This window comes from Leptonotus elevatus, chromosome 12, assembly GCF_054856555.1.
Source record: "Leptonotus elevatus isolate MCC_2025b chromosome 12, RoL_Lele_1.0, whole genome shotgun sequence".
NCBI classification, from domain to species: domain Eukaryota; kingdom Metazoa; phylum Chordata; class Actinopteri; order Syngnathiformes; family Syngnathidae; genus Leptonotus; species Leptonotus elevatus.
Window position 1 is genome coordinate 1,126,991 of NC_141250.1, and position 24,510 is coordinate 1,151,500.

Consider the following 24,510-nt stretch of genomic DNA (forward strand, 5'->3'; position numbering starts at 1 on the left):
ATCAAGCTTTTAGTGAAACGATATTATTTCATGCACTCTAGTGAATTTTGAACTTTTTTTTTTTCCATGAATGATGCCACAAACATCTAAATAGTGCTTTACTTCTATAAAACACTACCACCAAGAATGAAAAAGTGTTTTTTTGATAGCAAAATACGTTTATTTACATTCAACAGTGTAACAATTTGACAACAATTTGGCAAACTATTTACAAATGTGTGCAACTGTGGTACTATTTACAATTATGTGGATGTTTCAACTACAGTTTTTCTTTTTGTGTAACACTCCCCTGTGTGCAAGGAGACGCAACAGGATTTGCACAACAGATTAGTTTCACTGCGATTGCCTCTTCGCGTGCAGACGCTACACTTTCTTGCCGGTCGTTTTTTCCGGGGAATAGCAAGTATATACTGCAGTGTGTGTTGCCATCAAGTCTACTATCAGGATCATGCTACGGTTACGTTACGGTGGTGTTACGTCTGGCTTCCTCATGTCCTTTAGTTCCTATACCGGGTGGTAGATGTTCTGATCCATCTTATCCACTCCATTCATGGTGGCATCGTAGTCCAGAACCAGTGTCTTCTCCGTGATCAGACTGTACTCGCTCCTCCGATGAATATGCATTGGACTCGGGGTACTCTCCATCGTCCGATCGAATGTCCGCTCGGCTTTGCTCCGCGTTTTCCGGCGTCAGCATCGCTAGCCGGTGAGGCTTTATGACGTGACCATGGTCGCGCGTCAAAGCTTCCAACTTCGGCGTCAACCTCGGGAGTCACCATCATCATCATCATCAATGTGCATTGGTCGATGCTTTTCGACTACTCTCCATCGTCCGATCAAATGTCCGCTTGTGCAGAAGTGCCCGGTCGGCTTTGCTCCGCGTTTTCAGGCGTTAACATCGCTAGCCGGTGAGGCTTAACGGTCGCGTCAACGCTTCCAACTTCGGCGTCACCATCATCATCATCGTCGACATCAATGCGCTTTTTAGTATTGATCGATGCTTTCCGTCTTTGAAAAAAATGCTCAAGCGTAAGCTGCTTGCAACCGGTCGCCATTGTTGCTTCATCAGCCATTGTACCCTCAACACTCTAGCTCCGCCTCACGTCTTCTACTGACGCCCACCCAATCTTGTCCAAAGAGAGTCATCGCTGCCATCTAGGGGCCAAAACGAGTCATTATACTAACTAGATCTGCTTGATACTTTCAGCACAGCTGCCCAAGTTTTTCCTCCACCCGTTTCCAAAAAAAAACATAGTGAACGCCTTTTAACGTCTTTGGCGCCCCTCCGTAGGTTTTTACTAAACGTTATTTAACGTTTATGGCAGTCAAAGAGTTAAGAAGGTAGACCGGTGGGTGTGTTCCAAACAGAGGTGTGGACTCGAGTCATATGACTTGGACTCATAATTGATCGGCGCTTGAGGAAGTCGTAATTCCCTCAATCGCCTATAGGGGCACCACGTTCTGTTTACTTTCAGTTTTGGAGAAACACAACGAATAAAATCCAAATCCTTCTTTATTTATTCATAATCTGAAGTCGCCACATTCAATGTTCATGGATCTTTGTATTAATAAAATAATTACTAATCCGACTGAACTAAATTAAGAAAAACATGCATTTATTTACTAAGTTTACACATACAGAATCAAAACACTGCCTACCTAACTATAATACGGTGAAAAGAAAATAAATAAAAAAAGAAGCTAATAGAAATAAGAAAGGAACAACTTAACAAGGTAGAAAGGAAAGGTTTGACTTGCCAAATCTGTGAGATGTTTGAAATGGAAGTTGCACCAGCGATATGTCAAATTGGCTATGAGACGTGCAACTTACTGGCGTAAGTTGAATCGAGCTAGTGGAGGGAAGATCGATTGAAGAAAAAATTGCTCCCAAAAAGAAAAGGAAATGTGTTTTTTTTTTATTCCACAGTTAGATGAGGTAGGTGCGACGCAGCTCGGGGCTCCCGGCAGATGAGGGGCGGTGCAGCTCGGTTCAAGGTGGATGGCGCTTTTAGGCGAGGTCGGGGCTTCAGCCGGAGTTGTACTCTCGCCGTGCGAGGAGGTCCGCGCTGCCCAAATCCAGCTGCTGAGGCTGAGATCCACTGCGTGCCTGCGTCCCGAGGGAGACCAGCCGTTGAACCAGCTCGCGCCGCAACGGGACGCTGGGAGGATGGAGCAGGTACGGGTTGACACACGGGGAGTGTGCACTGCCAGAGTCCAAACTGTGGTCGCTGGGTGACACACGGGGTCACAGAAAAATTCGTCGGCGACTTTGTGCCACCGAAGTGGGACGAAACACAAAAAGGGACAAAAAGGAAAAAGGAAGAGCAGAAAGTCCGTTTTGCGGGGGTAAGCGCGCCGGGGGTTTGGAGCATGGCGGCGGTTTGATGTCCGAAACACTTGGTCGTTCAGGGAACAGAGATGCCACATGGTTGAAAAATGTGGCACGGCACCGGGGAGTCCTTTTGTCAGTTCTGGGCCAAACGAGGTGAAAGAGTTGAAAAAGGTGAAGCAGGAAAGAGAGGGCCGGAAACAACAGCACTGAACGAGGTTCGCGCCGACTGTTTTAAAGTTGCGGGTTGTGTCCGTCACAAGGGGGTGCGGGCGCCGTCCCTCTTATGGCTCAACCCAAGTCCGAGACATTTAAATTCCAAATTATTAAAGAATTAATAATTAAGAATTAAATTTGGTCAGGCTGGCAAGTCAAGTTTTTCCAAGCAAAACATGTTATCGTTACACATATTAACTAATAACGCATCATGAGATCATTTTGTTCTTTCCGGAGTAACTAAATAATCTCTGGGTTTACAATCATCATTCCTGTTGAAATACATATGACATTCCTTTTTAAATACATAACAACATGACGTGAAACATTCAGTTCACTTGTATGTGATGAATTTCTTATGTGAAATGTGTAAGAATGCTTTGTGGAGTATAGGTGTTTCATGTGAGGGCAGTTCTGATCGTGACCACTTGGAGGCACTCTGGTCACGTGTAACCTCCAAGAAGGCTGGAATGTACTAACCAGGATTCCAACGGACCTTTTGGCCCATGTTGTTTTAAGACTTTGATAAGAGTTTGCAGACTGCCAGTCTGGGATGTCAGCAGGGGTGAAAATGATGGTTTCTCATAAAATACTTTGATGCCATGCCATGAAGAGACCAACGTTTTTCTCTAGGGTGACTGGTCTATAATTGTTACAGATCCCCCCTTCATCAAGAGGGATGAGTCTTCAGGATATCCAGGTTGACTGGGTCAAATAATCCGTGACAGGGTTTCAGCCACGTTCAGATGGCAGTAGTCCCAGTCACGCTCCACTGCAACAACCAAGACATACCACTGGTGCAACTTTTCCCTACCATCTGCAGGGTTATGTGTATGCAGGGGCTGTGTTTCAGTGTGCATATATGTGTGTTCATTTAACTGTGTGTGCCTAACTAGGTACTGTGTTGGCTAAATAAGGGACTTGAGTCTCACAACAGGCACGGGCCTGAAAAAGGCACAAAACGCGAGGTTCGAAAACAAAACAAAAAGATGAAAATTTATCCTAAGGCTAAATAGCTAGTATCAAATCATGAGTAACTAGGGAAACGAGTAGTTCACTAAAATGAAAAGAGAGAAGAGAAGCGAAGAAGGACTTTCGCCTTCTTAAATCCAAAACCCGGTACTCTACTATGGGGCATAACTCTCTTATGAAGACCGGGAGACTGTCTCAGGCACTTGGAGGTCGAGGAGAATCTCTTCAACGGGGGTCCTGATTGACCCTCCACCGGAGGTAGTCGTTTACGATGAAAAATCTTAGGTCTGTTAGCGCAACATTCTAGTAGCTGAATGGGCGTTTGCAGAGATGCAAACGCCCATATATATGTATATATATGTATGTATATATGTATGTATGAAGATCGCCTTGGACAGATGCAGTTGAGGCCTAGGAGACGCTTATCAGATCCATGACTGGTGCACGGCTGACGCACGACGACGGCTGCCGAGGGTTGATAACTGGGCAAAACAAATGACTAAGCATAAATGCCTTGCCTTAGAATAACATATGATTGATGTAAACACCTTTCTGTTTTTGATTAGTCACACTTTGCATGGGTTGGGAAGGGCTTTTGCTGTGTTCAATAAAAACCAAGGAGAACGGGAGGACAGGGGGCATTGATTGTGTCTCGGTTCCTTGTTCGCTTGCTGACAACAAAACCTTTGGTGTCTTTGCTTCCTTTTGTTGAGCGGTAATTTCTACAAATGTCTACGGATGAACCTGACATTTAATTGGTCCTTCGAGCCTGGATTGCAAGATACCTGAAGCTCCCGGAGGCGGATAAGACTGAGGCCTCAGCAGCAAGACACTTTTTGGGAACTGGACCTCGACTCCGCATCTGGAGGCTGAGGGTTAACGCAGACACGGCTGGTGAGTATTTCACTCTCATATATTTATGAATGGGTGAAATGCGCGCCAATTAAAAAATTGGGTGTGTGGGGGGGGGGGGGGGTACGTAGTTAAATTCCGCGAAGACAGAGTAGTCAATAAAACTGTTAGGGGGGCGGACTACTCTATGACTAAAAGGATAGACAGTGAGGTCTATGCCGTGTTTGAAAATCTTGACAATACTTGTCCCTATCAAGTAACGAGACAGAGAAAGTTTATAAAACTGTGAAAAGGGCGAGTGTCCTACACGTGTTTAAACTCCATATAAAACAACTGATTGTCTGTGCAAAGTGTGAGTGGAGGTTAGCTACCTCATTGGAACAGGGTATTTTTGTGACAGCTGTCTGAGGAAGCAGAGGCAAGAATTCTCCGCCACTTGTGGTAGAAGCTTGAGAATTACCTCAGACAGAAAGTAACTGTCACCCTGTTCAGGTACAAAGCCAGTATAGTCACAGCAAGTAAACCACTGACTCCAAAATGGGGAAAACAAACAGCAAAAATGTCGACAAAAAAGATCCAAAAGAAAAATGTACATGTAAAGATTGGAAATTTGTGGAAAGTCAATGTCCCTCAAAAATAAAACACCTTAATCTATGGATAACAAAATACGACTTCGCTGGCCAGCTTAACACACAAAAGATAGTAAACCTGCAGGATAAAATAAGAATAAAACGAAAAAACAAGAAAATGGCTAAAGATGGGCTTGAGGATACTGAATTTTGGATGGTAATTGCGGAAAAGAGAAGAAGCAACAAAAACAAACAAGTCTCAATACAAAAATAATCGACAAAAGGGGACGAGCCCGAGGAAGGGAGAATAGTTATGTTTCATAGAAGTGAAGATTACGAAACACAGGTTGCGGGGGTTCAACCAAATACAAAATTGGGAGCGCTGTCCCCGGGTACCCCTACTAAAAGTCAAATATCGCTTCCTGATTCTTCACCCTCTCCTAAGCCTATCGAAATATCGTTATACCCGCCGCGACCCGAGTCTTCTCCCTCTCCTACGCCCTCACCTCCACCTCAATATGAGAGCGGCAAAATGGAGACAAAGGCAGGAGAAAGCCTAAAAAGGGTTACGTTTTCAAAAAATTGGGGAAATAATGTTTTATCCCCTATCAGAGGAAACTTTTCCTCACCTGAAAAGCAGTTAGAAGATGCCTTTCCTATGATCGAGGTAGCAAATCTCAATATTAATGATATATCTCCTACTATTTTGGTCCACAGAACTTGGACACAGGAAGATGTAAAAAAGGCCGTAGAAGGCATTACATCTCATAAAACTGATGTTATTGAATTTTTACAACGAATGGAAGACATAAGAAAGTCGTACCACCTAAATGGTGTGGAAGTCCAGCAAGTCTGGATGACAGCTTTAAAATGTGACTGGCATAGCATTAAGGGCAGCTGGGAACCCAAACGTGGCCGTGATATTTTAGAACATGATGATGTTAAACTCCGAAATGAAGTTTATGGGTTGATGGAATGTACAAAGGAAAAATTCAAACAAAGAGCTAATTATACGGCTATTGGGAGGGCGACACAAAAGGAAAATTAACCATTTGAAGATTACAAGGTTAGAATGACTGCTTGTTTTAAGGCAAACAGCGGCATTTCTGAGGATCATACCGCAGGAAGCGTGTATGAGGAACAATTAAAAAATGCACTTCACGCATATTCCTACCACACCATTCGTTAGTGGATTGATAAACATTGGGTGGATAAGGCCACTGGGTCACTGGAACAATATATAAATCAGGCATTGCATGCTGAACGGGTTCTACAGTCTAAAAAGAAAAAGGCAGATACATTTGTCGTGGATATGGGGGGAACACAAATTTGTTTTCAAGATAAGGGCCGAGGGTTTAATCGAGGCCAGGGTCGAGACAGAGAAAGAGGACATTATTAAATTAATTGCGACCAGACGCAAAAGCCTTACTGTGGTCGACATTAGTAAGGCATTTTTCTCTGACCCCGTGGACAAAGAGAGTCAATATTGGTTTGCATTTACGTTTGAAGGGAAAAAGTATACATTTACTAGGTTACCCCAAGGGTACTGTTAGAGTCCAACAATTTATTCCCAAGTTATGGTGGCTACATTTGAGCCGCCTGTGGGGAGTCAAGTTCTTCTCTATGTAGATGATGTGTTGCTTGCGTCGCCTGATATAGAAACTTGTAAATTAGATACTATAGCACTTTTGTCATTTGGCTAAAGACGGACATAAAGTTAGTAAAAATAAGTTACAGCTGTGGAAGGAGGAAGTAAAATATCTGGGACAAAATTTGAATAGGGGAGGCCGCACAATTTTACAGGATAGAAAGACAGCTATCCTACAAGCTTCAAAACCTCAGACAAAAAAGCAGATGATGTCTTTTTTAGGACTTACTAATTATTGCAGAGCATGGATTCCTAATTATGCTAAAAATAACTGCTCCCCTCGCTAAAATTATGTATGAAGATAACCTAAAAATGTCGTCACCGTTGCAGTGGACGTCTGACGCTGAAAAAGCTTTTTGCGAAATAAAACAAGTATTAGTGTCTAGCGCGGCTTTAGCTTTGCCAGATTATTCAAAACCTTCTATTCAAATGGTTGATTGTAAAGGAAGTTACATGACATCTGTGTTGGCACAAAAATATGGCAACAAAATGAGGCCAATTGCCTATTGTAGCTTGTGCACTGCCCAAATGTGTTAGAGCTGTTGTAGCAGCCTCCCTTGCGGTAAAAAGTAGTGCACAAATAGTGTTATTTCATTCTCTTATTTTGAAAGTTCCGCATGCAGTTGCAGCGCTATTGTTGCAGACAAACATGTTTTTTCTAACGCCAGCAAGACATCTCTCATGTATGGCTATTTTGTTGTCGCAACCACACCTTACACTGGAAAGGTGCACAGTGCTGAATCCCGCTAACACTAATGCCTCTTCCTGAAGAAGGGGAATATCATGATTGTCAGGAGCTAGCTGAACAATCAACAAAATGTAGATTGGATTTGGATGCATCATCCATTACAAGATGGATTGTCCTTTTTGTAGATGGCTCATCACAAAGAAATTAATTCGGAAAAAAACAAACAGGGTTTGCTGTAGTTTCATCACAAAAAGTGCTAAAAGCGGAACCACTTCCTTTGCATTTTTCCGCACAGGCTGCGGAACTTGTTGCTTTGACTGAAGCCTGCAAATTGATGAGAGGAAAGTCAGTTACTATTTATACGGATTCTCAATATGCGTTTGTTACTTGCCATGTTTTTGCACAATATCGGAAAAATAGGGGTGATATGATAACATCGACAGGAAAACCTGTTACACACGCTGAGCTTTTAACAGATTTATTAAATGCTGTTCGATTGCCACAAAAGGTGGCTATATGTAAATGCATAGCTCATACCACGGGAACTGATGAAATTACCTTAGGAAACGCGTTTGTGGACAGAGCAGCTAAAGAGGCGGCGAAACTACCCTTTCTAGGAGCAGCTGATTGTATACCCAAAAAGTGGCATTTTACAAAACAACGTCCTTATTGAAATGCAACAGCAAAGCCCGATGCTTGAACAAAAATCATGGCTAAGTAAAGGTGCGACTTTACGAGATGGAATTTATTTCAGCACAGATAATAAACCTAGTTTACCCAAAAATATTTTTAAGTGGGCTGTTATATCGAGCCATGGTCCTTTCCCATGTCTCGACGGGAGGGATGTCAAGGATTAATCAACATTTTACAGCTTATGGCTTTAATTTGTTTTCAAAACATTTTTGTAGAAGCTGCATGATTTGTGCTAAACATAATTCTCAAGGAAATGTTCGTCCTAAACGGGGACAGTTTCCTCAGGCTACTTATCGTTTTCAATGAATTCATATGGATTTTATTGAATTGAGTAAACGCGAAGGAAAACATTATTGTCTAGTTATTATAGATGCATTTTCAAAATGGGTAGAGATATTTCCAACAAAGCAACCTGAAAACGGGAGAACCGAACGTCGTAACTTTGTAGCGCCATAAGCCGGGCGGCAATGCGCACGTTCGTCACGACGCCGTCTCGAATGCGTTGGCTGTTAAGAAAAGTAACGAGATGATGATTTGTATCTGGTGGTGACGTCGGAGCACGCCTTGTTGAGGAAGATGTTAAATTCGGCCGGCGAGTTGGCGTAGCCGAACGGACACCTGGTGAAAGTGTATTGTTTGTTGCCAAAGGTGAATGCCAACTTGTATTGATCCCTGGGGTCCACTGGAATCGTCCATAACCCCGAAGCCACATCAATAGTGGTGAAGAACTTGGCCTCTCGAACCTTGGGAAGTTCCTGTTCAAGTTGTGTCATGGGCCATTGCGAAAGAGGAACCTGCTAGTTCGGTTTGCGATAGTCAATGGTCAGCCTCCATGTGTCGCTTGGTTTCAAGACTGGCCACAAGGGAGCCGAGTAAGTGCTGTTACAGGGGCGAATGATGCCCTTTTCCAGCATGGCGTCGATAGTCTTCTGTACTGGTTCATAAGAATCTTGTACTGGCGTAAGCGTTCGCGGTCCTTGTCGGATCGCAGCACGTCGGCGCGCCTCGAACTCTGGGTACGGTTGGAGGTCCCCATTCTGGGCCGCGGTTGGTTGAGGTGTCTCTGGGTTTTAAGAGGAGGAGCTGAAGGGCGTTGGGGGCAAGGCGCTCAATGCGTAAATCACCAGTTGTTGGTTTGCCCCCAGGTCCACTCGGACGATGTCTTCATCGTTTGTGGGACGGGCAGGGTTGACCGTGACAAGTTGAGATGGCCTGATGAGTCTTCGGCAGTCTGCGTCTTCAGTGAAGAACAAGTTAGGTGGACTGTGTCCTAGAACCGCTAGAGTGAAGTCGTGGAAGTTGGAACAGATGAGCAGACCCAGGCGGGTCGCTTTTGGTATGCAAACGTCGTGAGACATGGGATTGTGAACCAAGATCAAAGTGGTGAGGGGGGCATCCACAATGGGAGTAGCCTCCCAAAACAGTGACAGGTTCATGAATTCCGGTGGGGGTTGGGAGAACGCGGATTCAAGACCTGGTTCGCTCACGCTAAGCGGATCGGAATGATAATTGTGTGGTGTGCGGTGGCGGGTCAAGGTCACAAAGGAAGGTGTTGTGGCTTCTCAGCCGGTCCTTCAGAGGGGACGTGAGAGGTCCTGCCTTGGCATGTGTCGTGTCCGAGCTCCCCATGAAGGCGCCTGCTTTCCCCTGGAGTGGCTGCGCCCGAGTCATGGTGCAGAGCTGAGACCGGTCAGGGTCTGGGCGACGTGTTGGCAGAGGTTACAAGGTAAGCAAGTTTCGGCTTCTGGAGGGCCCGTTCGTGACCTCTGCGGGTGGGTCAAGTCAGTGGGCGTCCGGCTGTCGGTCAGTCATAAAGGCGGGTCTTTTGACAAATCTTTCAACAATTTCAAGAGTGCCTTCAGTATGCTGTCGGCAACTGCGCTGTGCTCGGTCTCGGAATTGGCTTGGCGGTTCCGAGACTCACGGCAGGAGTCGGTTGCTGTCGCGTGTTGGGTTTTATCATGTTTTGGATTGTAACGCGAATTAGGCTTTCTTTGTCTGACTGCTCATCAAGCGGGCTGTCGGTTTTGGAACGCGGCTTGCGGTTTCGTGTGCCGCGGGACTGGTTCAACCTTTTTGATTTAGACTGGTCTTCCCTCGGAACCTGGGAGCAAGCTCCTTCAAGCTCCGACGGGGGACCCACGTCCACTTGATACATTCCGGCGTCGGCTGTCTTGGGGGTTGAAATTTTCAATTTTGCATAGCCCCTAGCTGCTAGGTCGCGCAAATGCGAGCTAGTCAGTGTCTGAGGGCAGAAAGCCAATCCCAAGTAGTGGTTGAGGTTTTGTTGAAGGCTTCGGGCGAACAACGTTTGAAAACACTGGTCCTCCTCCATATTGGGTTTGTTACAATTCCCAAAGTGGGCATCGCGAAGACGACTATAAAAAGCCTAAGGGGACTCCTGCTTTCCCTGTTTGACGGACATGGCGGCTTCCATGCCTGTCAACTCAGGAGAGCCATCAAATTCACGTGCCATGGCCTGGTGCAGAGCCAAGGGATCAGACAACACATCAGCAGGCTGCTGTTCCAGCAGTCTGGACGTCATTTTAATCAGGTACAACTTATCCTCCCTGGTTGCTTTTGGGAACCTCTGGAGATGATAGTCAATGTCTTCAAGGTACTCTGATGTGTTATGGGACCCCCCTGGTTTCGGTTCGAACCTGGCGTTATTTTGAGCCAGCTTGTTCAAATCTTTCCAGGCCACACCCATGAGTCTCTCCAACAGGGGAGTTGACATGGGTCCACGTTGGAAACTGTCAGCACCTGATGGTTCCAAGCCTCGTGGTGACGCGACCACTGGCTTGTGCCAGGCCTAAATTGGCGGTGGTCACAGATGGCGTCCTCCAGGAGTCTCCGGACTCAGGTGGCAGTTTCAGCTGTGGTGCTGTAACTCTGGGCTCAGGAGGTCTGTGTGGGGGTAGAGCTCCTGGAAGGGGTGCTCCTCGTGAAACTCATGTTTAATTTGAGCCAACTCTGCCTCGTATTCCTGCTGGCATTGTCTGAGGCGGTTAACCTCGGCTTCAGTCAATGCTAATTTTGTTCGCAGGTCGTCAACAATACACACTGTTCTCAAACTGTCAGAAGGGAAATAGACACATAAGTAAAAGAGAAGATTTGCAGTGGGGCTGCAAACAACAAACAAAGGATATAAGAAGAAAAAAAAGACAGAAGGAGGGAGAGGGGAAAAAATGGTTAAAACAAAATTCAACTTGGTTCACTCGGCAAAGAGTAGCTCTACTAAATGGGAAAGGGGCAACAACAGTTAACTAGTGTTACAGAGACTAACCCATAAGCTGGGTCAAACACAGAAAAAAAAAAAAATCAACATAAAAAAAAACATATTTCTTTGGGAAAGTCAAGTTAAAAGTTGAAATAAAAATGTAACTAAATAAACAAACACAGGAAAGGGTTGGGGGCAACGCTCAACACGGTGTTCAATTTACAAAGCAATGTGTAGTGGGTTAGCACTTAGCATAGCTTAAACCGCGGAGCGGCCACCGGCAGTAAACAGCAGCAGTGGTTTGATTGACAGGCAATGACGAGCAGATCGAAGCTCGATGTTGCTCGTCTCGCAGCCAACACTTGACTGACAGCCTATCAACCTACGAGACTTCACACCCCAGCGGGGCCGCCTTGAGGCATGGCTCGCTAAAGAGACAAAAGGGGGAGGTACTCAATTCCACGCCCCCACAAACCACACAGCTCAAACTTCACAAAGACTACCACCTCATGGAAATGCGTACACGGTACAGGTATGCAGCTAACGTCTTAGCTTCCCTGTCTTAACCCGCTCTTAGTGAGCTAATTTGGAGTCTGCGGCTTAGAGAAAGCACACTCGCGACTCACAACTTCTCCTACACGTTAGGTGCGGGCTGCTGAAATTTACAAGTTGCAAACTCGAGTTCTATCACGTCGTATTTACATACAACTCACTATTCTTCCAATAGTAACTGGCTCTACTTTTCTCAATCAATCCTGCTACACTCTCGTTCCACACTAGCGGCTCCTAAAATGTTACCACACGCAAGATAGCGGCTAAACAGACAGATACCGGCAGATAAGGGGCGGTGCAGCTGGGCTCAAGGTGGATGTTGCTTTCAAGCGAGGTCGGGGGCTTCAGCCAGAGTTGTACTCTCTGCGCGCGAGGCGGTCCGCGTCTCAGCTGCCCAAGTCCAGCTGCTGAGGCTGAGATCCGCTGCGTGTCTGCGTCCAGAGGGAGACCAGCCGTTGAACAAGCTCGCGCCGCGATGGGACGCTCGGAGGATGGAGCAGGTACGGATTGACGCACGGGGAGTGCGTGCTGCCAGAGTCCAAACTGTGGTCGCTGGGTGACACACGGGGTCACAGAAAAATTTGTTGGCGACTTTGTGCCACCGAGGTGGGACGAAACACAAAAAGGGAAAAAAAGTAAAAAGGAAGAGCAGAAAGTCCGCCCGCCGGGGGTTTGAATCACGGCGGCGGTTCGGCGCGATTGCCAAGTCCGAGACACTTCATTCAGGGAACAGGGATGCCACGTGGTTGAAAAAATGTGGCACGGCACCGGGGAGTACTTTTGTCAGTTCTGGGCCAGACGAGGTGAATAAGTTGAAAAAGGTGAAGCAGGAACGAGAGGGTTGGAAACAACAGCACTGAACGAGGTTCGCGCCGGCTGTTTTAAAGTTGTGGGACGTGTCCGTCACAAGGGGGTGCGGGCGCCATCCCTCTTTTGGCTTAACCCAAGTCAGAGACTTTTAAACTCCAAATTATTAAAGAATTAATAATTAAGAATTTAATTTGGTCAGGCTGGCAAGTCAAATTCTTCTAAGCAAAACATGTTATCGTTACACATAACTAATAACACATCATGAGATCATTTTGTTCTTTCCGAAGTAACTAAATAATCTCTGGGTTTACAATCATCATTCCTGTTGAAATACATATGTTATTCATTTTTAAAGACATAACAACATGACATGAAACATTCAGTTGTGTGTATGTTCACTTGTATGTGATGAATTTCTTATGTGAAATGTGTAAGATTACTTTGTGGAGTATAGGTGTTTCATGTGAGGGCAGTTCCGATCGTGACCACTTGGAGGCACTCTGGTCACGTGTAACCTCAAAGAAGGCTGGAATGTACTAATCAGGATTCCAACGGACCTTTTGGCCCATGTTGTTTTATTTGATAAGAGTTTGCAGAGTGCCAGTCTGGGATGTCAGCAGGGGTGAAAATGATGCTTTCCGATAAAATACATTGATGCTATAAACTCGTGTGGGCCATAGTTCTCTCACCATGTGTGCTAAAACACCACCTGAAGAGAGCCCTGCGTGAATGAATGACTGCAAATGATGAACTGAAGCAACATGAATTATTGTACATAAATAATTGGAAGTAAAAATAATTCCACAAAAATGTGCGGCCACTAGCTGTTATGGCTCACCTACAATAACTTGGTGGTCTTTGAAATTAGATACATCAAAGTAATTGATATTACTAGAAAAGGCTCTTGCTTAGTTTTTTTGTAAGCAATTAAAAATAATGACCAGAGACAATTTGTCATGCTTCATGTTAACATTAAACAATTTGTTTATAAATCTAAGATCTAAAATTTAAGATCTTGCATGTCACTAACCTCTAAATGATTGCAGTCGGGCCTGAAATTTTGCAGGAGCTTGCTTGTTTGAACTGTAACTTTCTCAATGTTTTTTTTCACAGCTGGTATGTTGTCAAATGCCTCTGTAAAATAAGCATAAAGAACAAAAAAGAGAGAAATGTTGAGAGGCAAAAATCACTAACAAAACGCAATATAAACAATGATATGTAGTTCAACAAGAGCATAAAAAAAGAACTGTGAATGGAATAATTTCCAAATTTTTAGGGTAGTTAATTCGTAAATGCAAATTATGATGAATTAATAATTTGCAGTTTTTGAAGACTAATTTGATACTATTAACTAGGGATGGGCGAGTACCGATACCAGGTACTCGGTGCCGATACGAATATCGACCACCCTCATGTAGCCGTTTTACAATCAGGAACTAGAAATTTGAAATAAGAGAAATAGAAAATTGTCAGTAATTTCAATTGTTTTTTAAGGAAAATACTATATTGGAATATATAGGTCTTTCTTTGAAATTATTTTAAATTTTATGTAGCAGTGGTATTGATATTTGGTATCGTGACTACACACAATTGAGTTACGTATCAGTCTGAAAAAAGTGGTATTGACCATCCCTACTATCAACTAATGATTAAAGGGTTACTCAACCCCCCAAATTAACTTTTTTGGGCTGATAAAACGGTGTAATCAGATTCATAATGAAATTTATTGTCATTACACATGCACAAGCGTATAGCAACAAAATTAGACTAAACAGGCTTAAACCATACAATAGACATGAAAAACAATGACCAAACAGAGGGAGACAAGATGGGAAGGCCTGTCGGTATTCACTCAATGAGCACTCCGAGATCTTATGCCACTTTTATACGAGACCGGTTCCACACCAAGTCGGCCTTGGTGGGCCCCGGATGTTCGCATTTCCATGTGACTACCATCTCAGAGGTGGTTCTGTAGCGCCGGTCATCTGTGGCCGAGCAAGGCCGTGTCGTCACTGTCATCGGAATGGCCGACAGTAGTCAGGTTTCTATCCAATTGTTTCAAATTTTTTAAGCGAATTTACTGAATATGCGCAAAACGAACATGCGACTTATGCCCGTTTACATCTGTTCTTCTTTTGCGAATATTAAGAGGGGACTCCGCTGCTGTAGTACTAGTAATTTAAAAGAAGAAGAAGAAGAACAGGAAGCAACTGTGCCGTGCGATGACATTGTTTGAGTTTTCTTTTGTAATTCTTGATAAACCGTAGCATTTCTTTGCTGTTTTCCATCTGAAACAGCATTAATATTCGCTTCTTTAATTAATTCCAAAAAGATTTCTGTTTCGTCCCCCCCCCCAAACATACCTTACTTTATCGTCCACCATTGATTTGGGACTACAAATGTACGTGTGACGTAATATACGGTCAAAACGTGCGACGTGTATCCGGTCTTGTCAGCGTTTATTTGCAAAAAAAAATTCCATAGCCAAAATTCACGTTTTCCTTTTTTCGATACGCTTCAAAATCCACCCTCTCCAAGCGTAATTTTTTTTGTGTGCGAATTTTGGGCCCTTTTTCAAATTTCTAGCGTTTCCATTCAGTTTTATGTTCGCATTTTTGAAAATTTTGAATAAAAATGGGTGGATGGAAACCCAACTAGTGATGAGCGAGCAACTCCGTGGCACACGCCCATTTCCTAGTTTTAAGCGTGCAAGGCAGAGGATCTCGCCGGCCGTCGCCAAAGTCATAAAAATACAGAAGGGATGCACCGAATTTTCGGCCAGCGAAAATGGCAAAAATAGGCATTCAGCCGAAATAAAATTAAAGCCGAAAGAATATGGCCGAAATAGGATGTTGTGGTGACGCAAGCAAAAACCGCTGCAAGCAAGCAAGCATCTGTTTGAATTAAATGTGAGTGTCCACCTCGCTACTCGCTGGCTTTTCACCATGTGAATTTGTACCAGTCGCAGCAGCTTCATTGCGCACATCGGAGGAGAGGGGCGTCGCTTGGTAAACTACTGTACAGCATTTCAGCGGGTCGAAAAAAAGAGAGCACTGACGAGTACTGCACTACAGGTCAAGCAAGCCATTCTTTCTCCTGCAGCGCCTTCCTTTTTTTCTTTAATTCGAGCCCCTCGAGTGGTTCTACTTTTTCACTGGCATTCCGGTGGCCGTTCTAATGGACACAGGACGCTGTGTGTGACTTTCAAGTCCGTTCCCGAAGCCGATTGGCTGGCGCGAAGAAGTTTATTTATTTTTAAACGGTGGTGAATATGTGAATGTGCGGATTTTAAGTGTGCCACTGTAAATATGACTCAATATTGATGTAAAATGCAAAATACGGTATATATAGTGTATATTGTGCACTGATGTTGGTCGGCCGGCAGGCGCCTGTGTCTGGCTGGTTTAAACTGTCAAATGAGAGCTCGGTATCTGTTTCATGGATGCCTTGCTGATGTACCAAGCATGACCCACTGAAAGGAGGCCCTGGAGATGACCCAGGACACAATGGAGAGACTATGCCTCTTGGCTGGCCTGGGAAGATTTTGGGATTCCCCCAAAAGAGCTGGACGAAGTGGATGGGGAGAGCGAGTTTGGGTTTTTATGCTTAGTGTGCCCCTACACCCTGATCCCGCATGGGTGGAAGAAAATGGATGGATGGATTATGTACAATAATTAATAAAAACACTTGATGGCAGAAGGTACATAATTAACTTGTTTCCCCTTTTTGTGACATCTGTGTTTGATATGCTGTGAGATTTTTTAGACATGAAGAATATATGCCTTGGCTCAATAAAGTTGGTATACCCTGCCCATATGCTAATAATCAAAGCTATGGGAAGAAGGGGTAGAGCCTTTCATTAGTTTGGGTATTTGTGTGTGAGATACGTGTGATGGAAATATTTACTAACGTTTATAATGGTCAGACTAACGGTTGATGAGTTATGGCTATTCTGGATCGGATACTAAACTTACAAGATAATTGGTGTCACTGTTCAAAAACTTTTGGAGGGGATTATAAGAGTAAAAATGTAACTGGAAAAATCTGAACCACTTAAAAACTACTTTCACAAGCATGTTTTTGATCGAGAGGTACTCACCTTCTTCTTTCAACTTCAAAATTGCAGCATGTACTATGCATGGCAGGAGATGGCAACTCAGGTCTGCAGGTTTCTGCGCTTCCAAATAATGCAAGACCTGAAAGACCAAGCAAATTCCAAATAAGGTACCGTAATGCTGAGGTAAATTGTTTTGGCTGCTATCTGTTTGCCCTTGGTCTGTAACTATAGCGTGCCATTCAATTCAAGTACAGCAGGTGGTGGTATGCATCGGCTCTGCCAATAAAAACAAAGAATATGCACGCCAGGTAAGAAAGCATCACGAGGGAAACGTGTAAAGAGTACGAAAAGTAACATATCATAAAGACCTTTTGGTACAAATATGTGGTCAAATAAGAACAGAAGTTTGAACAGTGTAGTGAACATCGTCCGGTTGCAAATTTTTGCAACCTCAACAAAGACAAAAGAACTCCTTTCTTCTGTCCTGTTACTTTGAAGTTGGCCTGCGTGGCGTGAAGATTGACTTTCCTTTTCGACATTTCGGCGAGTTTTTATTGAAATTACATATTTTCTACCATTATCAAAATGACATCCTGAAAGTATATTTAATTTAGAACGCTAAGAAACCGCTACTTAATTATTCCATCATTGTATGGTATGGCACAAATCTCCGACGTTAGTGGCTAGCAGCTAGTTGTTAGCATTAGCAACTAATGCTTGGCTGGTAGCAGTAAATGAGTTTGACAGCTGGTAACTGACTTACTTTCTTGACTGCTTTTTAAATTTTCCGGAGCAAGGCTACTTTATTCACTCTCCATGTTTAAAGGAAAGAAAAAAAGTACTATTTATCTTTTTTTCGGGTGATCTGAAAAACAATCCGATCCGTGACTCAAATTCGTGATCCAATCCGAATTGTGACTTACATATATATATATATAAAAATACAGAGAGAGAGAGAGAGATTCCCAAACAGTGGAAATAGAAACATCTGGTGTTATGTTGATTTCTAATAACAGGGAAATTTGTTCAGAAATGAACTTAACAAAATTTTCATCACTCAATAAAACAGAGTTGAATCTCTAGAGCCATCGAGGAGAGTCCACACCAGGTATATTCATTGTCAACAAAAGAGGCACATGGTCAGATTTAACAATAGGTTGATATTCACATAACTTAATATTAGAGGTTAATTTGTTGTCAGTAAAAAAAATAGTAAATTCTACTATATGTTTGATGGGGATTTGAAAAAACGGAATACTGCCTATCATGTGGATGCAAAAAACGGCAAATATCTGAAATACCATATGTCGAAAGAAAATAAATTAAATATCCAGTTCTTACAGATGATCCATCCATCCCAGGGATTAAACATGAATTGAAGTCACCTCCCATAGCTAAAAGATGCTAATTAAGATGCGGCAAACGACCAAAAACATGTAAAAAGAAATTAGGGTCATCACAGTTCGGAGCATAAATGTTAGCCAATGTAACTTTAACATTAAACAGTGAACCAGTTACTATAACATATCGCCCATTTGAGTCAGTCAAAATTGTGGAAGGAATAAATGGAAGTCTCTTATTTATCAATATTCCAACACCTCTAGCTTTCCCTGCAAAAGTTTAGTTGGAAAGTTGCCCCAGCCAACCAGATTTCAAGCGAGCAATGTCTTCAGTTTTAATATGGGTTTCTTGAATAAAGGCTACACCAGCGTTCATATTTTTCAAATGCTTGAGAACCTTTTTTTGTTTAACAGGATGGTTGTGGCCTTTCACATTCCAGGTAACTAAATAAACTGAGGTTGCTATTACAGACATGTTTTATTGAACAACGTGCACTTACAGCAACAGACATCGCAAAAGTCACTTTGAAGTAGTGCAAGTCTACACAGTGTAGCTAAACAGATCACACCACATACTAAAGACGGCAGATTGTTTTTTTCCCACGCATCACCTTTCCTTCCTTATCTCAAATGCACGCACATCTCTCAGCCGTGCACCCGAGCGTGCATGATTCTGTTTACAGTCATAGACGGGTGTCCTCTTGCGACTCTCAGCCATTTTTATAGTACGCGGTGAAATTGGTGGAGCTAAAACCGCTGAAACTGAAGCTCACTGGCTACATGCTACAAACACTCCAAGTGTGCATGGGCAGCTAGGAACAAGCACATCGTTACGTAAACATTTGTCCAGATTGATTGACTGGATGGAGAACCAATAGGTAAGATGACCCACCCGGAAAACGCAGCCACTATACCTTTTAACTCAACTGAAAGAAAAAAAAGGGCAAAGGCCAAAATTATTAGCTATCTAACATGACAATTTTACCTTAATGGTAGCTGAAAACATCATGAATGAGATCCCAAATTGTTGTTTCACAATTAATGCACATTATGTGATGCTCAGTGAAGGTTTGAAACATTTTCTGACCTTTTCTGCTTCTCTGGTATCATCAAAAAGCCTCCTCTGGCGATGTGCAGGTACAGCCTTGGCATTCTCCCAAGTCTCGACCCATATGTTACCTGGGATTTTCATCCTAGGACTTAGCTGGCCTTTCAACACTGTTTGACTCTTCTCGTTGACAATCTCATCCTCCCAAAAATCCCTGGGTGAGTACCAGCGAACAAAGTCCTCAAGAACGGCACCTGGGTTGGCTGCCTACAGTGAAAAAATAAAATAGCATGATTTATTCAATCAGCAGCAACAAAAATAATATGAAAAATGCAACAAGATGCAAGCCACTTTTGGAAGAAAAAAAACCCTCCCTTGACCAATGTTCCCTTCTAGGCTGTTAAGCTAGGACCATTACACAAACTCCCCTCAAAACTGGGACTACAATTTAATTAGTGATAATTTTTTTAAAGGTCTTTTTTCCAATGTATTTTTCAAAAAACAATATTTATTACTCATCTATATTATGCAATATAGGATATTGAGGTATATGAAGCATTAATGAATATGAAAGAGTTTATCTACTACAATTACAGGTATAAACCTACTAAAAACATTGACATGCAGCTTGAAAAGCGTTCACTATGACAACATAATTCTGAAGGTGTAGTGCAAACATAATTATATATTATACTAGTGCTGGACATTATGGGAAACATTACTAGATATCTCGACAAAAAAGTATTTTTTTTTAAGAAAAAGCTAAATATCAACCCTAAAGGATCTGGAAAGTGCAGGGTTTTTTGATTTAACAACTTACTGACAGTCATCCACGTTAATAAAGTCAGCAATAAACAAATACTAAATACACATTATACTGCAAATGTTCTTTAAAGATAACACTTGTGTTTGTGTGCATGTTAACCGCATCAAAGTGTGTATTCTTATTATGTTATTGTGATTTTTATTCTCCACAATTTTTGCCGTGAAACAACTCCCACATAATACTTCCAATTTACACCGTTAAATTGATTCAAAAATTCACACCTCTCAGGGTTTATATTGTCTGATTCCACATTACTTACAGTATTCGCACAATTCAACGTTAAATATCAACTTTTCCTCATCCATTTTCAATGGGAGTGACATTGAACTTTTTCTAAGTACCACTGTCCACGCCCACTTCCATACATACAAACTAAATAAGAGACATTTTTTGGGGACAACTTGATTAAAAAGAGAAAAAAAAAGGAGCTATGCCGTAATGTAATTTTTCGAACATTTATATGCACATTTCAAAACATCAATGAGAGTCAAAATATAAACTCAGGACTGTATTGTGAAAACAAATAACATTTAATGACAAAATATTTATTCAATATAGTACACCCATCCGTTTTCTGAATCGCTTCATATAATGTATGTTTATTCGTTTTAATCTTCTCGGCCACTCCTCCCCGCTGATGTACGGGACGCTGTAACAAACACATCACTTCCTGTTTACCTAAGCGTGTAGCATGAGTTTGCTAAACGTGCAGCATTAGTTTTTCCTATCAAGAGACTCATTAAATTGCCTATTTTGCTGTTCAAAGTTGGACATGCTCCGCTTTAACGCACTTCTAGCGAGACCTTTGTTAAAAGTGTATCGATCACCCAAACACTTAATGAAAGTTGCATGATCACATTAGCCAGTTAGCATAGCAATTAGCATGGCTTCTCTGTCTTTCCCTCTTATTCACTACTCCTCGTAATCTCTTTGTGAGAAGTGAGAACGATACTTATATGAAGCGCCTGTTGTACGCTCCCATGGAGGCTGTGAATACTGACTTTGGAGCAATTCCGCAACATGTTTATGGCCCTTAGAAGCAAGCCGAAGCTTGTTGCTATAACTTGCTGCTACGGCATAAGTAGAGGGGACCTGAGTATCCCCACTTATAGGTGACGAAAACATCCCAGCAAAGCTTTTTCGGGCTGTCTCATATTGTCGGACAAGTCAAGTCGCAAGTTGTGGTGACAGTGAACAAGTCCATTGCTGGAGCTTTCTATGCAAGCCGGCGAGAATTCCTTGTTCGCCGACCCGCTCACTCTAGGCAGTTTGCAACAGCGGAGCCCAACCCAAGATATGCTTAAGAACGCCCCCTCATTTGAATAACATTTCAACCTAAAAGAGCGTCTGCAGCATGAACTAAATAAATGTGAGAGCAGAGCCATTTTATTGATTGATTGAGATTTAAATCTATTTATATATTTTTGTACTTATTTTGACATTTATTTTTTTTAAATCTCGTTTTTGTATTTATTTTTTATGTATTTATTTATGGATATACATATTTAGTTGTTTTTGTTGCCATTTATATTTATTTTTGGGGATTTAATTTTTGAATTATATTTTTTATTTTCACTTTTAGACATTTATTTATTCATTGATTGATTTATTTTAAATTTATGCAGTTTTGGTCCTCCATACAAGGGTAGTTGTAATACAATCCTCACCAAGTGTAATATTTGGTATCTTGTTATTGGTGTTTAGCTACGTATATACTAGGGGTAGAAATCTCTGGCATCAGGCCAACATTACTGAGGTATTACTGCCTACTTGGTGTGTCAAACCTTAAACGACTCCATGTCAGACAGAAGACAAGCACTTTGCATCCGAGCCCGGAGTTGGGCACCTTCAGCTGATGTCCCTAGTTGTGCAAGTATTTCTGACTGCTCCTCTAACAAATCCTCAGTCATGGGAGCAGGTTCCTGTTAAAACAAATATCTATATTTACGACTCTTGCCATGCTTGATGTGCAGATGAATAATTAAAATCTTGGAAGAAAAAGTCAGCAAGTGACAAACATCCTCACCAAATAGACACTGAAGATATTACTAAAACGTGTGCAATGTTTGTCTTATATTTCCTGCTATGTTTTACAAAAACATTTGCACATCAGCTCAGTAATCCACACAATAGTATTGTTTTGTAAGATATTAATGTAAAATAAAAGCATGCTGTCAAAACAAGTAAGAGGGAAGAATTACTTGAGTCACAGGAATGAAGAGAAGCTCTGAAGAGTTCAGAAGGATCATGTTGTTACAGGGATGCAACCTGCCTTCTGCTTTAGTTTTACTGCCATCTTTTTCCCTTCTAATACATGGAGACTCATTGTCCCCCTGATCACTCAAGCATTCAAAGAACTCTTCTTCGCTGTCACTCCAAGAGTCCAAGGATTTCCCAGGTGACACAGCAGTTATTTGGCTGGATGAAATCGCTGCTGTAACTTCTGTCAATTGGCAAATGTTCTGGAAGGCAGTTTCTTTGCTTCTCTCCAGAGTCTTGCCAATGTGATCCCTGGCTTGCTTCCTCTTGATGCAACAATTCAGCATCTATGCACACAGAAGATATAAACAGAAAAAAAATTGAATTGAATAGCCTTTATTGTCATTGTAACATTAACTCATTCCATCCCAGTCATTTTCACGGAAGCAACCCCCTTCGCTCCCGGCTGTTTTACTGGATTTTGACCGATTTTGCATAGAATATTGTGTTCTATTGCTATAAAACATGGAACCAACCAAAAGAAAGATTAGAGTCCCTTCTTTCATCAGGAAAAAAAGTATTTTTGTATGTTTTGCAGCAATTAGCATTACAATATAGCTAAGTTTCATCATTATTCACAAAACTGTTTAAAACAGTGAGGGAAAGAGCTTTTTGCAACATGGCCCTGGTTGATCTCTTATACTCTGCTGCAGCCTGCTGGTCGTTTTTGTAATAACTACCATTGCTTCAAAAATTCTCTTCAGTTCAGAGGCTGCAACAAAGCCTTCTGAATGCTCCAGAATAAAATAAAATAAACACGTATAAATACATCTTTGGGAGCATGGTAATTTATAAAATAGATTGTATTTATACATTTTTGGCAGCAAATGAGTTAAGATACGAGAATGTGGTGCTCCCTAGTGCAAAATTAAAATTGTTATCAAATTCTAATAAAAAACAACCAATATGAAATAAAATTATATATATATATATATATATATATATATATATATATATATATATATATATATATATATATATATATATATATACACACACAGCGGAACCTCAGAGTGTGATCGTCTCTGAACTCCTACAAATCGGACTTCAACCAAAAAATCGGAGTAAAAAATGCCTCGGAGTTTAAACTTATTTTCGGAGTTCGAACAAGCAAAGCAAGCTAAGCCGAACATACCTTGAAAACGGGTAGCCGAGTGAAGCCGAGCAATGCCGAATGCTCACGTTACGGAAGTTGAAACTATGCACTATTAATTTCCAGTCAGATTGTGAATGCTCCCGGAGGTGCTCCATACTCGCGAGTGCATTTTGAAAAAATGTCTTCGCCATGGACCAAAAGAAAGACAACAGTGCCAATGGCAGCAAAGTAAATCATACAGTGCTACGAACCACAGTGGAATAATGAAGGAGTTTATCGCGCACGTTGTAACTACTGTGACTACTTCTGTAAATACTAGCACGAGGACCCCCCCTTTGCTGTTCAACAACGTGCCTGTCATTAAACAAAAAAATAAATAAAATAAATAAAAAATAAATAAATAAATAATAAAAATAAAATTAAAATAAACAACGCACGCAATGACTGCTTAATAGTCTAACTATATGCCCAATGTAAAATACACAAACTCAGCACTGAACTAAAGCTAGCATTAACATAGCATTTATCATCCACTGATGCCATCACACCACAACAGGCAAAGTAAGGTATTTTTATTGTTTGAAAACTGTACTGTACCGTAAATGTAAAAAAACAAATATAAATTAAAATAGGAGTTTTCTGTTTTTGGAGCTTGAACAATTCGGAAATTTGAACACTTTGCAGGAACGAATTATGTTCAAACTCCGAGGTACCACTGTATATATATATATATATATATATATATATATATATTTATATTTATATATATATATATGTATATATATATATATATATATATATATATATATATATATATATATATATATATATATATATATATTTATATATATATATGTATATATATATATATATATAAATATAAATATATATATATGTATACATTGTATATGTATACACTGTATATGTATACACTGTATATGTGTGTATATATATATGTGTGTGTGTGTATATATATATATATATATATATATATATATACACACACACACGCGCGCACACACACCCACACACACAGTGCTGCTCAAAAGTTTTTGAACCCCGCAGGCATGATCAGATTTTTTGTAAAAAATATTAAAATAACCTTATTAAATGTTTAGTCATATCCAAATCTACAATGCTGACATTAAAAATAATGGACTTGAACAAAAAGAATGATAATATTGTCATTCATTTTTTAACAAAAGTTGTTGATTTAAGAAAAACTCATGGGTGCAAAAATATGTGAACCTCTCACTTAATCAGACATTGCACCTATTTTCCCAATGAGAACTTCATCCAAACACTTTCTTTCGTGATTTATCAGTCTTTCACATC

At 41.5% G+C, this 24,510-nt stretch overlaps 1 protein-coding gene across 1 annotated transcript in view; it reads right to left on the minus strand.

Annotated features, from left to right (window-relative positions):
* rab3gap1 (RAB3 GTPase activating protein subunit 1) overlaps nt 1-24,510 on the minus strand; it is a 120,184-nt gene that overhangs the window by 17,535 nt on the left and 78,139 nt on the right. The window contains 5 exon segments of the mRNA XM_086091727.1: nt 13,580-13,683; nt 16,649-16,745; nt 19,034-19,261; nt 21,605-21,742; nt 22,022-22,366. Coding sequence (XP_085947853.1) covers nt 13,580-13,683; nt 16,649-16,745; nt 19,034-19,261; nt 21,605-21,742; nt 22,022-22,366 — 912 coding nt within the window.